The sequence below is a fragment of the Thalassophryne amazonica genome, chromosome 3 (genome assembly GCF_902500255.1).
Source record: "Thalassophryne amazonica chromosome 3, fThaAma1.1, whole genome shotgun sequence".
In the NCBI taxonomy this organism is placed as follows: Eukaryota; Metazoa; Chordata; class Actinopteri; order Batrachoidiformes; family Batrachoididae; genus Thalassophryne; species Thalassophryne amazonica.
Genome location: NC_047105.1, coordinates 16776449 through 16791571, shown reverse-complemented (window position 1 = coordinate 16791571; position 15123 = coordinate 16776449). Strand labels below are relative to the sequence as shown.

The following is a 15123-nucleotide window of genomic DNA, read 5'->3' as shown; positions in this document are numbered from 1 at the left end:
AGATTGATGTGCCTTGTGCCTCATCCCAGCTCTGTTCCATTGTCCTACCTGCCTCACTGTGTTGCTGGCTGACGTCCTGCCTGTTTGATCAACCACGCCTAGCCTGATGATTTTTGTACTGCTGTATTTTCTGGACTGCCTATTCATGCACCGACCACTGCTTTCCTCACAAGTAAAACCTTTTTACAACCAGAGCTGTTTGTTCGAACCGTGCATTTGTGTCCAACCGTCTCTCACCAACCAGCCTGATAACAGAAGGATTTCCAAATTTGTGAATGTTCCAGTGAGCATTGTTGGGGCCATAATCTGGAAATGGAAAGAACGTTATTTCACCATAAACCGGCTTGTTCCTGTTCTCTGTCTGAGAGGTGTCCCGACGTTCCACCTGATCTGTGTGCTTGTACTTCGGGTTATTTTTAGTTCCTCGTTTTAGATCTGTTGCATTCTGGCTTTGATTGTGTTCATGGTTTTGTTTTGATTGTTATGTATGTTTGATATCTGTAATGTTTCATTATTAGTGTCATAATATTTTACCTCCCAGGTTGTATTTTATTTCTGTGTGTTATTCTTCTTTTTCTGTGGGTTTTTTTTTTTTTTTTTTTTTTTTTTACTGTTATTTTTTACTCACCTTTTGTTGTCAGCATTAGTTTTCCATTTCCGGTTATTGCCATTTTATTTATTGTATCTCTGTGTTTTGTTCTTTGATGTGCGTCTGTGATTCCACCTTCTTGTTTCCAGCACACCTGTTAGTCATTACTTCTGTCTTTCTAGTCACTGCTTGTTTTCTGTTCAGGTGCAGGTCGATTGTATCAGTATCGTATTGTTATGGTTAGTATTGTAAGTCTTAGACGATTCCGTGTTGCTCGACAGTTGCAAGTATTTTTGGTGTCTTCTGCGTCCACGGTGTTCCTGCTTTTTGTCCTTCCTCCTGGGTCCCTCACTGTCATATCACATTGTCTCAGTTATTATATTCTGCGTTCACCTTGGAGTATTAAAGCTCCTTGATTTGTGTATCAACTCCTCTGAGTCCTGGCTACCTGCTTAGTTGGTGTTCAATTTAACTCTATTCCTGCCCCGTATCATGAAATGTTTGGAATCATTGCCATTTTTTATGTATACGTAGGCAGATATATTGGGTTTGGGATTTATTTACTTATTTATTTTTTACTTTCTCATATCATTATCATATTATTATTATTATCATATCTCATGTCACTTATTGAGCGGTTTGCAAAGAACAATGTTCCATGATTTACAAAGGCTTTAATTAACACCGGTGTTCTCAAATTAGCAGAGGGGTTGCCGGCCAAGTTTTCTGACCCTGCAGAACACTTGAATCAAAATAAAGTAACACACTAGGCACAGCTTTCCAGACACATTATGTTTAGCTTCTTCATAATGCTGCCATGAGGCATCTACTGGATGTTCTACTGAGATAACCTTTCAGTCTTTGTTTTCACAGAATGACCACAGCAGATGGCCACTCCACACAGTCTGGTCTGCTTGAGGTTTCTTCCTGTAACATAACAAAAATTGATCCAGTGGTCATACCTCACTAATGTCGCAACTCACCAATGTGTAATGTTCGTGGATTTGATAACAAGCGCTACCTCTGTCCAGACATACTGTGCTATGGATTTTAGACTGTCATGTGACTCAAACTGTACATCATGTGACATGTAATTGCAGAAAAAGTGTTTCCATTGCAGTTGTGCAAAATACGGCTTTTTCAAATCATCTGAAAACCACCTCATGTGAGCATAAAAAAAATGTTTTTGTATTTTTTTTTAACATCACCTTTCCAGTATGCAGATTTTCAATTCGTGACTTCAATCAAATTGTTCAATTTGGAGGGTAATGGAAACCCATCTCGCTATGAACGATATAATCTTGAAATGTTGGTTAAAAAATAATCCGACATACTTAGCAGGTGGTGGTGAGCAGTGCAATGCCCTCTGATGGAAAAGCATGAACGAAGAAGGTGAATGCTGAACACACTGGCACCTGCTGGACAGTTCATTGAATGTGCATCCATTCCAGATTATGAATTTTGTAACATTTCATAAAGGCTACAGTCAGAGAGTGCAGTTTGTACATGCACCGGCCCCTGTGCTGCGTCTCATTAGCCAGAGAGAAATCTTTGATACCAAAGGCAAAGTAGTAAACGCTGTATTTTCATCTTCATTTGAACCATTTATAGTTTTACCCTTAATTCTGCTGTATTTGCTCTTTTCAATGTTATAGTATTTTATTTCTTAAGGGTGACCCAATTTTCAAATGGAGCTAATTAAAATGTATTTTTTTCTTTATCCTTTGTATTTTTAATGACAACCCCCCCCACCCCCCCCACCCCCCAATGATTATGTGATGAAAATATTACAGTTTAAAAATGCTGCCCTTGAGGCAGGATTTTTCATTTTCCTTACAATGCCAAAAAAAAAAAAAAAAAAACGACAAATGCAGCAAAGGTGTGTCCTGCCTTAATTGTTTAATACATGAGAACTAACTCTCTCCATAACAAACAATAACTCTCAGCTGCAGCGGAATAACCTTCAGTTTTATTTCCCCGTGAGAAAAAGGTGAGGGAGCACAGCAGAAACTGATAGAAAACTAGAGAGAGAATAATGAATAGAGAACACGACTGTGGTGCTTCAATGAGTGCATATGATGAATGACCACAGGGACGGAGTAGAGGACCACAGCACAAGCACGTTCATTTGTTACTGTGCTGTCACATATGTATTTTTAATGAATCTGCACCTCCGACTCCTCTACAGAGGCTGTTCCTTCAGGCCGTTGTGACCCCGATATTTCCTCTGAAGCAGTGGCTCTCCACCAAGCCACTGTGTAATGTAAATAACCTCCTCGTGCTGTTTGCTGAAGCCATCAGTCAGTCCTCATTATTATCCTCACTTGGACCAAATAAAGGCACTCCTCCGCCTCTGTACTCTGCGAGCAGGAGGCGATGCTTCACCTTGACTCACCGCCGCGTGCTAAACACCTGCATTTCTCACAAAGATGCCGCTTTTCCTGGTGGAATAAAATGTCCTTCAGGAACATCTTATACACTCTTTGACATCCTCGAATTCCCACCTTATGAAATTACGGCACCTCCTCTTGATGATATTCATGAGCAGCGGGCACAACGCTGCTTCTCACTGGCGGCAAAATAGCCACAGGGATTCCTGCTTTGAAACGTTGTTGGTTGAAAAGTTAAAACAGCAGCATCTTGCTGCCGACAAGTGCAGTATATGCAAACAGAAATATAACGCAATGCTAAAATGAGCATCAAAATGGGAAACAGAATGTGACTGTTATGTTTCGGACGCGGTCGGAGCACCGACCCAGCGTTTGAAAGGACCCAGCATAAAATAAGCAGAGCACGGTTCAAAAGATAACAGAATTTAATAAACATAACAGTGAGTGACGTGCTAAACAACTAAAAAGTCCGCGGTCTGGTGAGGTGGAAACATGGCGCGCTCTCAACAGCGCAAACGGTCCGGAGCCACAGCAGTTCGGACCCAGGGACCCCGCCGACACCCCCCAGGTGGCCGCGACAAACCAAGTCTGTGAAGAAAGAAAACATGGAGGTGAGTCCAACTCCACACAGAGAGACACAACTCAAAGGTGCACGCAATCAGCAAACACTTCCTGGCTTAAATCTATACATCAGCTTCTCACCCTGCAGGCACGGAACAACTCAGTTCAAATCTCCACTGCAGCAGAAGCTGATTAGACAATTAGCATAACATGACAGCTCAATAACACAAGGTGTGAGGGACACCAAATCCACTGTCATTACTTCATAAAAGTCACCAAAACCAAATTACCTCAGGAAGTGTGCTGAAGAGCGTGAGACCTCACCCAATCCTCCTTCACAGACTGTGGCGTCAAACCTGGAGCGTTCTCTGCGTCCGTGATGGTGAGATTGTTCTCCTGACGTCGATCTCACACGTCTGCTCACAAGGTCGAGTCTCTGGCAATCACGCACTGTGCATTCAAGGTTTAAATGCAGCAATCTCTGATCAAGACAAAATACACCACAGCTGTGAGTCCTGATGACAAGCCTCAGGTGTTCAGGGTGAGGTCCTAATGCTCAGCCACTCAGTCCTGAATGCATACCACCTGGTGGGAGAAACAGAAAACAAAAACCAAGCCAGCCAAACACCCCAGCCCACAACAGTGACCTTTTCAACTCTTGAAATAGGTCAAGGTCAGCCATTTTTGAACTTGTCCAAGGTCTGTGTCCCAACAATGGTTGCTGTGAATTTGAAGACCCTGGCAGTAATAGGACTGGACTTATGCAATGGATGGACAGACGGATAGACGATGGCCATATTTTGGCCTTCGCAATACCCGATACCCATATTTTGGCCTCGAGTAAAAATGCCCCTTCCAGATGAGCCACGGTATTGATGCATCCTATGGATATCTTCTTTTTTTTTGCTTTGATCTAAGTCATTTATAGTCCTAGAGTGAGTCCCACTCTGCTAACTTGCACAGGACACACTGCAAGTACATTAGACGCTGTCCAGTCGATATGTTTGACACGTGAACAGATCTGTTATGCATTTTTTTAAAAATGAAGCGGCTCTTGAAACTGTATCATTTTCCTTTTTCACAGTACAGCGTCCAACAAGAAACCACAAAACTTTTCACAAGATAAAGAAGGACTTCTTGGTGTTAAAGATGAAGCTTAAATGTTAGCGTTAGGGTTAGAATTGCAGTTCGGGTTGTGCAGGAACTGTGAGATTAATGTTGTTACTTTTGAAAAAAATAAACACATACACATATATAGTGCAACACTGTGGTAGTATTGAGGGCATATTATTATTAGAAACATGAAGGGTGTGATGGTTATGTCATTAACCCTGAACAGAAGCCGTCTAATGGGGCTCTGGTGAAACAAGAAGTCCTCACTGGTGGGTCAGGTAGAAGAGGTGATGGCTTGGAACCCAGCGGCTGTTGAAGGCAGATGAAGGGTGCAGTCAGTCCTCAGACCCTGAACGTCTGGAATTTCCCAGCCACTGGACCAGACGAAGGATTTGTTGGCGTGCAACAACATTCCCATATTAAACAAACCCACGCACAGGTCTCTCTAGAAGAGACCATGTTCGTCACTACTGAGGGATTGCCAAGACTCTCCCAGCCAGTGCCGGTACCCAGTTAGAGCTGGGTGAACTGGGACAATCCAGTACCATCAGTCATGTTTGCTAATTATATCTGTGATAAGATGAAAGAAAAGATAGTAGTACTCACTCCTACAGGAAAAACTACAAGCAAGGAAGCGGCATCAGACATATCTGTTGTTAAGTCCACCAGTGAAGTTGGAGGATGTTATGGTTTCACCCTTGTTTGTTTCTTTGTTTGTCTGTTTGTTTGTTTGTTTGTGAACAGCCTGGAGCCCACAATTTTTCATATATCATTATGAAATCTTAACTGAAGATTCAAATCCTCATAAGCAAGAACTGATTCAATTTTCAAGGTAACACTGAAAACCCCATTTAATGTATATTTTACATAATAACTTTATCAAATGTACCCCAATCACTCTCATATTTGAAAGTGAGATTCAGACTGGCACTCACTATCACCTGACAAAGTTTGATCCAGATCTGATCAAGATTGTGGATTTTGTGGACAATTGAATTTAATGTTGAAAAGCCCATTTGGTGGACATTTTGCATTATGAAGATTCCATTCGGAAGATTCAGACGGCTTTCGGTGGATTTTCAGTCGTGTGACTATCCAAGAAATTGTGGAAGAGCTGGGCATGTCACAACATGTCCTGTGAGACTTCAACACGGTGGCGCTTTTGCTCCGCCATCAGCTTCGTGCCGAAGCCATCGGCATGAATTTCGCTGCAACTTTTTTCATGGCCAAATCTTCTGTCACAGTGGAATGTGCCGAAAAAGTGCTGATGTCCACCTCTTCCGCAATTTCTCAGATAGTCACACGACGGTCCCACATCATCACAGCGTTCTTTGGAAATGATCTGGTCATTTCAGCATGTTGATGGCTGACCGGAGCGCGGCTCGCCCTCCACCGTTGTGCGGACGTCTTTAAACCGGTTGTACCGCTCCTTAATCTGTGTGATGCCCATAGGATCGTCACTGAAAGCCGTCTGAATAATCCGAATGGTTTCCACCTGGCTGTCGCCCAGTTTCTGGCAAAATTCGATGCAGTCGCGCTGCTCCAGTCGTTCCGCCATTTCCTTGCAAAGAAAAAAACGACGAGAGACTACACCCATCCTCACACAAAGGCTGCTTACAAGCAAATGACGCAACTGACAGGCGTGAAAAAAAATCACGCATGCGCACGAAGGTTCAAGGTTGGCTCATGCAAGCACACGTGATTCAAATCCATCAGGTTTTTGAAAAAAATAAAAAGGTCGGATACTTTTCTAACAGACCTCATATTCATATTGTGGGAGCTGTCAGGACTTTCTAAATTATTTGCACAATATCTGACCAGGAACTCTGGTTTTATTTATGTGATTTCATTAAATTATTTTATTACTATTTGTGTTATTTTAGTGTGTATTGGTGTGTTTGATCAACAATTAAACCTTTAAGGTCTATCATATGGCTGTTGTCCAGTAATGTTTGGGGTGGTGTGTGCAAATGGGGAGGGGGGGGCACCAAACCATAATCTTGCCTGGGGCACCAAAATGGCTAGAGCCGGCTCTGCTGCTTTTCATAGAGCATTGCTGGGTAACTCTGAACTCTGACCTGAATATTTACCGTAGTCACAGCACAAATGGACCACCAACACTACTTTTGGTTAATATGTATATGGGGCTAAATTATTTGAATGAGTCTATGGTCTTTTAAGAAGAAGAAAAGCAAAATAAAGCAGCAGGAGACTTATATGTACCTGCTGAATTGCTGCTGGGTAAACACCTCAAAACCTCTTCTGACACTGATATGCAATGAAGTCAAGAGGCAAATCAAGAGCTGTATATTACCACACCATGTATTAGTAGACAGCTGATACAGAGTTTGGGGTTAAAGTAAGGCCAGTTATAATCCAGCCTGTCTGATATTCCACTTAATGCCCTTTATGCATGGAAAAGCTACAACCCCAAATCCTAAAAAGTCAGAAAATGCAAATTTAAAAATACCTTGCAGTGATTTTTACATTTTCTTTTACTTTTGTTTAATTGCAGACCATATCAAAAATGTTTTGTGTAGTCAGTTTCTGTGTAGGCTCTCAGTTGTCCAGGTGGTTTCTATAGTAGAGAAGCTTGAATCTTTGACTGGACTGGGTTTCTTGACGCAAGGACGTTTCGCTTCAAATCGCAGAAGCTTCCTCAGCTAAAATTCTTGTTCTGGTAGTCTGACATCTGTCTTGACTCTTGTAGCGAAGAATAAACAGAAGCCACAAAAGCTGGAGTTTTAAACCTAACCAGACCCCTCCTACCGAGAGGCAGACTGCTATTGGCTAGTGACTAAACAATAGCTCTAATTAGCAACTATTGTGCTCTAGTTAGCACCCTCCTAATGACAGGGCAGCTGTCCCTCCTAATGATGGGACCGACGCCTTTCCTGGTGGCTCCCTTGACGACTCTCCCAATGACGTGAATGACTCATTACCATGATCAAAAGCCTGAAACTGCTTTGACCTGAGTACCCCATTGTAAACAGGGGACAAAGCGTGTCTCAGACCCCCCCCCCCCGGTTAAGGCTAGGTTTCAACTGTTTCACAAAGAATGCCTCCTTGACACCTCTCTCAAACCATTTCTTCTCTCTCGCTAAGATTTTAACTTCCTTGTCCTCAAACGTGTGGTTAGTCTCTTTAAGGTGGAGATGAACTGCAGATTGAGGTCCACTGGCGCCCTCTCTGCGGTGCTGGTATAGCCTTTTGTGTAAAGGTTGCTTAGTCTCACCTATGTAGTGTTCGTTACAGTTTTCCTGACATCTGATGGAATACACTGCATTGCTCTGTTTGTAAATAGGGATCCCGTCCTTAGGGTGAACTAATTTCTGTCTCAAGGTGTTAACCGGTTTAAAGTAAACTGGGATTTTGTGCTGTCTGAAGATCCTCTGTAGTTTTTCCCCTACTCCTGCTAAATAAGGGAGAGACACTCTTCTTCTTGTCTCCGTCTCCTGTCTATCTGGTCTCTTTGTTCTCTGGGACTTCTGCACTTTGTCCAGGGACCATCGTGGGTACCCACATACTTTCCAGACAAGTTGTTGTTCTTTAGCCCTTCCCTCTGCAGTTGTGGGCACCTGTTGGGCTCTGTGTTGAAGAGTCCTGATCACCCCGAGCTTGTGTTCAAGGGGGTGGTTTGAGCCAAAGAGCAGATATTGGTCAGTGTGAGTAGGTTTTCTGTAAACCCCTGTCTGGAGCTGCCTGTTCTCTCCAATGTGGTCAGCTTTATTTGATTTGTTATCTATTCCTGCATTTCAGACCTACAACACATCCCACAAATGTTGGGACAGGGGCAATTTTGGGCTCATAATTGTTTTTTTTTTTTTAAAGATGTTATTTCAAACAGGTGAGGTCAACAATTACGATGTGGTGCAAGACCAGTGTCTATGAAAGGCTGTCTTTCAGGAGCAAAGATGAGCAGTTTGTCAACAGATATGTGAAAAAGTTATTGAAATGTTTAAAAAAATGTTCCCCAAAGAAAGATTTGAAGAGATGAGCATATGGCTCCTTCTACAGTACATAATATCATTCAATGATTTAAGAAATCTGGAGGAATTTCAGTGCATAAAGGGCAAGAACACGACACAAATGCTGCAAGATGGCAATGGAAGAAACGCCATTCATCAATAGCTCATATAACCACATGGGCAAGAGATTACTTTGGGAAAATTTTGTCGACTACTACAATATGGAGTTACATTCAGAAATGCCACGTAAAACTACACTCTGCAAAATGGAATTCTTGTCCAGAAGGAGCATCACCATCTCTGGGCTTGGCAGCATCTGGGTTGGACCATCACATAGTGGAAACATGTATTGTGTTCAGATGAATCAGTATTCCACATCTCTTTTTTGGGGGGGCAAGAAATGGATACAGTGTGCTTCAGATCAGAGACTGTTATCATCAAGTCCTAAAGCCAGACTCTCATTGTATGGGGTTGTGTCAGTGCCCATGGCAAAGGTAATTTACTCTTCTTAATAACATTAATGCCGAAACGTCCACTGATTTTACAGCAACATACACTGCTTTCAAGATGACATCTTTTCCAGGGACATCCATGCAGTTGCACAATGCAAAAAACACATTCTGCACACATTACAAAGGTATGGCTACAGAGGAAGCACGTACGGGTACTGGACTGGACAGCTACAACAATTCCACATTCCATACTGTTGCACACCTCAAGACATGTTTACAGGAAGAAAGGCATCTGTAATGCCAAATGTTTTTTAAAGTGTTGTGAGAAGGAATGCCAACATTACAAAGCAGTAAATCCTGTTGCAGCACAACTTTTATCAGAAAGGATTGCAGGCCTTAAATGCAGGAATGGATGTATATTAACATTTGAAATGACCAGAAAAAAACATGACAAATCTTGGGTTCATACAATCTGCAATGAAAGAAAAAGTAAAAGAAAATGTAAAAATCACTGCATTTATTTTTATTTGCATATTCCAAAACCATCTCAACTAACCACCAAAATTTACCAAAAAAAAAAAGTTTATGCAAAGGCAAAATACTGTCACAGGTAATTCAAGCAATGTCAAACCAACAATTCAAACTCATCATACGTGTCATTTTAGCAGCAAAAACAAAACAAACAGGTGGATATTAACACACCGGCTCTCTCATTGATGCAGTTCACAGTTCCTGATTGTTACCAGGATCATTCTAAATGACAGGTGTCCTTCCTGTTACTGAAGGGCGCTGTGATGGCTTGGAATTTCCAGGTTGGCATGTATGTCCATGCTTTGCACCCCCATAGTCAGCCTAAGGGTTCACCTCAGAGCTGTTGACAGATGCCCACTGCTGAGAAAATGCTTTCAGTATCTAAGTACGCCGCATGCCATCCAGGGCTTATTACAGCACATTCTGTTCAGGATAGGCAGGCGACAGGGGGCAGACAGGAAGTGACAGTGTTTATGAAGGCATCTCATTGTGACCGGAGGTCTCCGTGGTGTCTTTCTGCCTGCCTGAGCGCTGATGATCATTGGTCTTGACAGACTTGTCCCCCGACTCCAGGATCAGTGAGTGGCTGCTCTTCTGTGTGTCCTGGTGTTCAGTAGATATCTGTTTGTCACTGTCAGAGAAAATGAAAGATGTTACACATTAAAAACTCCAAACCCACAAAACAATATTTACCTATTTGTTTAATGCAAAAAGTAACAAACTAATTGTAATCATGGTGAAGGGGGCGGAGGAGAGAGCGTAGAACATTTAGGTAAATACAGGTCACTGTGCAGACATGCCAGGGTCACACTATCACAAAATAAATGTTACTGAGGAAAAAAGTAATTATTTACTAGTTAAAATATGGGTGATTACAAAAGGATTACATTTAGATATAATGACAAAAAAAAAACTGTGTAAAATATTTATTCATGCATCCAGAAAGTATTCATAGTGCTTCAGTTTTTACACATTTTGTTATGTTACATTCTTATTCCAAAATGGAGTAAAGTCATTTTCCCTCAAAATTCTACTCACAACACCCCATAATGACAACATGAAAAAAGTTTTTTTTTTGCAAATTTATTTAAAAGAAAAACCTAAAAAATTACGTGTACATAAGTATTCACACCTTTTGCTACATACTTTGTTGATGCTCCTCTGGCAGCAATTACAGCCTCAAGTCTTCTTGAATATGATGCCACAAGCTTGGTGCATCTATCTTTGGGCAGTTTTGCCCATTCCTCTTTGCAGCACCTCTCAAGCTCCATCAGGTTGGATGGGGAGCGTCGGTGCACAGCCATTTTCAGATCTCTCCAGAGATGTTCAATCAGATTCCGGTCTGGGCTCTGGCTGGGCCACTCAAGGACATTCAGAGTTGTCCTGAAGCCACCCCTTTGATATCTTGGCTGTGTGCTTAGGGTCATTGTCCTGCTGAAAGATGACTCATCACTCCACTCTGAGATCGACAGCGATCTGGAGCAGGTTTTCATCCAGGATGTCTCTGTACATCTCTTCATTAATCTTTCCCTCAATCCTGACTAGTCTCCCAGTTCCTGCTGCTGACAAACATCCCCACAGCATGATGCTGCTATCATCTTGCTTCACTGTAGGGATGGTGCCTGGTTTCCTCCAAACATAATGCCTACACAGCAAAATCACCAATGTCAAATTTTTACTGTGTGGCATTCACGCCAAAGATTTCAATGTTTGTCTCATCAGACAGTGAATTTTGTTTCTGCTCTGAGAGTCCTTCAGGTGTCTTTTGGCAAACTCCAAGTGGGCAGCCATGTGCCTTTTACTAAAGAGTGGCTTCTGTCTGGCCACTCTACCATACAGGTCTGATTGGTGGATTGCTGCAAAGATGATTGTCCTTCTGGAAGGTTCTCCTCTCTCCACAGAGGAATGCTGGAGCTCGAACAGAGTGACCATCAAGTTCTTGGTCACCTCCATCAGTAAGGCCCTTCTCTCCAGATCGCTCAGTTTAGACAGGAGGCCAGCTCTAGGAAGGGTCCTGGTGGATCTGAACAGATGATGGAAGTCACTGTGCTCATTGGGACCTTCAAAGCAGCAGAAATGTTTCTGTACCCTTCCCCAGATTTGTGCCTTGAGACAATCCTGTGTTGAAGGTCTACAGACAATTCCTTTAACTTCATGCTTGGTTTGTGCTCTGACATGCACTGTCAACTATGGGACCTTATATGCAGACAGGTGTGTGCTTTTCCAAATCATGTGCAATCACCTAAATTTTCCCCAGGTGGACTCCAGTTAAAATGCAGAAACATCTCAAGGATGATCAGCAGAAACATGATTCACCTGAGCTCAATTCTGAGCTTCGTGGCAAAGGTTGTGAATACTTATGGACATTATTTTTAAAACTTTTAATAAATTTGAAAAAATCCAAAAACAAACAAACAAACAAAAAAAAAAACCTTTTTTCACATTGTCATGATGGAGTGTTGTGTGTTGAATTTTGAGGAAAAAAATGAATTTACTCCATTTTGGAATAAGGCTGTAACATAACAAAACATGGAAAAAGTGAAGCACTGTGAATACTTTCCAGATGCACTGACTGTTGCTTTCAATATTTGCTACGGAGGAATGACATATTTTTTAATAATACTGGTCACCAAAAACCACTGATATAAATCTGACTGTTATTTACAGTATGTTGAATTTGCACAGCCACTTCCTGTGTGCTCAGGAACCTCTGTCGTGTTGCAAATTTAGAAACTTTACCACTACATTTAGTGACTTTTTGACCGGATTTAGGAACTTTCAACAAATCTGGAAACTTTTATTCCACACAAATCAGTCAGTTTCGTAACAACTGTTACCCTGCACATTGGCAAAGCGGCAATTGCATGGTATTCTTTTCAATGGTGTATTTGTGTGTATCTGTGAACAAGATAATAGAAAAACAGCATATGGATTTCCTTCAAACTTGGTATGAATATTACTTGGATAGATATATATATCAAGAGGCGATTAGACTTTGGAGTACTTTGGCAGTTTGACAGTAATCATTGCGAGATCTACGCTGCCAAGCTTAAATTTCTGTTTTTAATATTTTTCTGCTTTACTGTCCACTTTAAAACATTTCTTTGAAAAGTAATCACAAGTAATTTTTCATTTCTCTGATGAAGCAAAATAAAATAATTATGTTGCTTACTACATTTTAACAGGGTAACTAACCCTAACCTATTAGATTTCAAAAGAAACCTTCAAAACTCTGCTGATTTATGCATTACTGTACACTGAAAAAAAATTATACTTTGGATCAACTTAAAAAAATTGATGTAATTTGTTACAGCTAATTTTTTTAGTTTCTCACAATGTATATTTATGATTCTGTAAAGTGATTCCAGCAGATTTAAACTGGAAACCACAATTTTCCATTAGACCAATGTAAATAAGTACTTTGAATGAAGTGCACTGTGTTTCACTTTTTTCAGTGTAAAGTCTGTCACAGGAAGGGTCCCCTTCTTAAAATACAATCAAAGTATTTTTATTTTATTCAATCCAGTCCAGTGGGCTTGGACTCATTTTTTCTTCCAGTCATTGTATATAATGAGTCATCAAAAGGACTTTTTCTTTCATTCTTGCACAAATCACAGAAGTAGCTGCACAACCTACCAGTTTTCATTGCTGATGGTGATGTACATGTAATTGTGCAGCTTCAAATTTTGATTAACATGAGGCTTTACGTCAAGGAAACAAATACTGTGAAGCTTTAATACCTGTCTTGATTTTCTTTAGTTAGTTTTGCGTCTTCATATATTTTCAGCATTGTCTCTGTGCGATCATCGTGATGTTCTTTTGGCTCTTGGAATCTACAAAACACAATTTAAAATATCATTTGCTTTTTGTAATGAGTCAGCTGAGCCCAGTTCTGTGAGCATGTGTTATTGCTACATGAAACAAACCAAGACAGACAACTAATCCATCCCCATCTTCGGAATGTAAACCATGTCGTCTACATGGTTCACAGATGTCCTCTTGAACTTTTGCAGTTGCTGAGCTTCTCAGCACTGAGGCAACTGAATGCTGGTTCATGCTCAGTGAAGTGTGCCACTGTTGGGATTTTACCTTTTTCTGTTTGTATCCTCTGCTGTTCTTCCCCTCCCCCTGCATGTCTGTTTGTCTTGTGAGTCTTGAGCTGGGCATGGCTGACCTGCTTGCCACTCGCACCTGCAATCAATCATCTACTCCAGTGCAGTTTAAAAGGCCAGCTCATTCATTCACTCCTCACCAGTTTGATACTTGGCTCTAGTTCTGGCTGTAGTTCTAGACTGGATTTAGCTCAGTTGCCTGTGTTTTCACAGCCTGCTGCATCCAGCCTTGCCACCTGTTTTGCCCACGCTGAGCCGTCAGACCTGCTGACCTTCAAGGACAATTTTGCTCACCACCACCACCTCGCTTGGAACCAACGCTGGATCACCCTGAACTCTGCACTTTTTGAAAAATAAATTTCTTCATCTTTTTTGCTAAAAGCTCAGCATCTGTGTCTGCATTTTGGGTCAAATTTATACATCTGCCTAACAGCCACATGCCCATAATCTCATCGCTAATGTTCCCTTGCAATTTTTACAAGGATTCCACCTGAAGTAATGATCACCATTCATTTGACACAAAAGGATGAAGTGGTGGGCAAAGGAAGAGTACTGGGATTTGGCCAAAGTCATTCCAGTGGTACTCAAGGATTCTCTTCAGACATGGAGTACCAAAAATTTCCAGATGCCACACTTGGTCACTGGTTACAATCCAGATGTCACAGCCGTAAGACTGGAAGCACCGGGAGCCTAAAGACTTGAACCTTTATTCACCTTAAACAGTACTGGCATTGCCAAATACCTGTGTTCATCGACCTTATAACTCCCATAAGCTTTTCCCAGATGTCTCACCATCTCAAAGGCGGAGGACCCAGAGACATGAATAGAAATAGAAAAATCCCTCATTGAGTTTGACACTTTCACTGAACACATAAACTTATGGTGGCTGAGTCCAGAAAGTTAATGAAAGTATATATCTTGTCTTGATCCAGGATCATCATAAACCCAGACATTCTGGCTTCTAACTCATCTTTTCAAGTGCTGCAATCAGGGTGTCTGTTAAATCCACAAAGATCACAGTATCATCTGAAAAGTAAAGGTCAGCAAACCCTTATTCATTGACAAAGCCAATCAAGTCTTGAGGCACTGTGTCCCCACAACATCCAGTCTGTGAAGCATTGAACAGAGCAGGAGCCACACCCAGAATTCATTGGGAAGAAGTCAGAGACTCCGCCTCCACTCCACACAGCGCTCACAGTACCCATGGATAGGATGACTGTGAAGTCCAGCAATTTATTGGGGAACTTGTGAATACTCAGGACATCCCACAGAGCAGCCTGATAAGCTGACTCAATTACTACATGAAAATCAACATATTATTTATTATTTACTATTTATTTTATTTTGCCATTACTGGGTACGTTGGGGGGGTGGGGGGTGGAGTTACACAGTCTATTCACATGGATA

General features: G+C 41.5%; 1 protein-coding gene across 1 annotated transcript in view; it reads right to left on the bottom strand.

The window, feature by feature from the left end:
* Positions 1–9465: 9465 nt before the first annotated feature.
* rnf207a (ring finger protein 207a) overlaps positions 9466–15123 on the bottom strand; it is an 88978-nt gene continuing 83320 nt past the window's right edge. The window contains 2 exon segments of the mRNA XM_034165881.1: positions 9466–10235; positions 13345–13437. Coding sequence (XP_034021772.1) covers positions 10076–10235; positions 13345–13437 — 253 coding nt within the window. The 3' untranslated portion in view covers positions 9466–10075.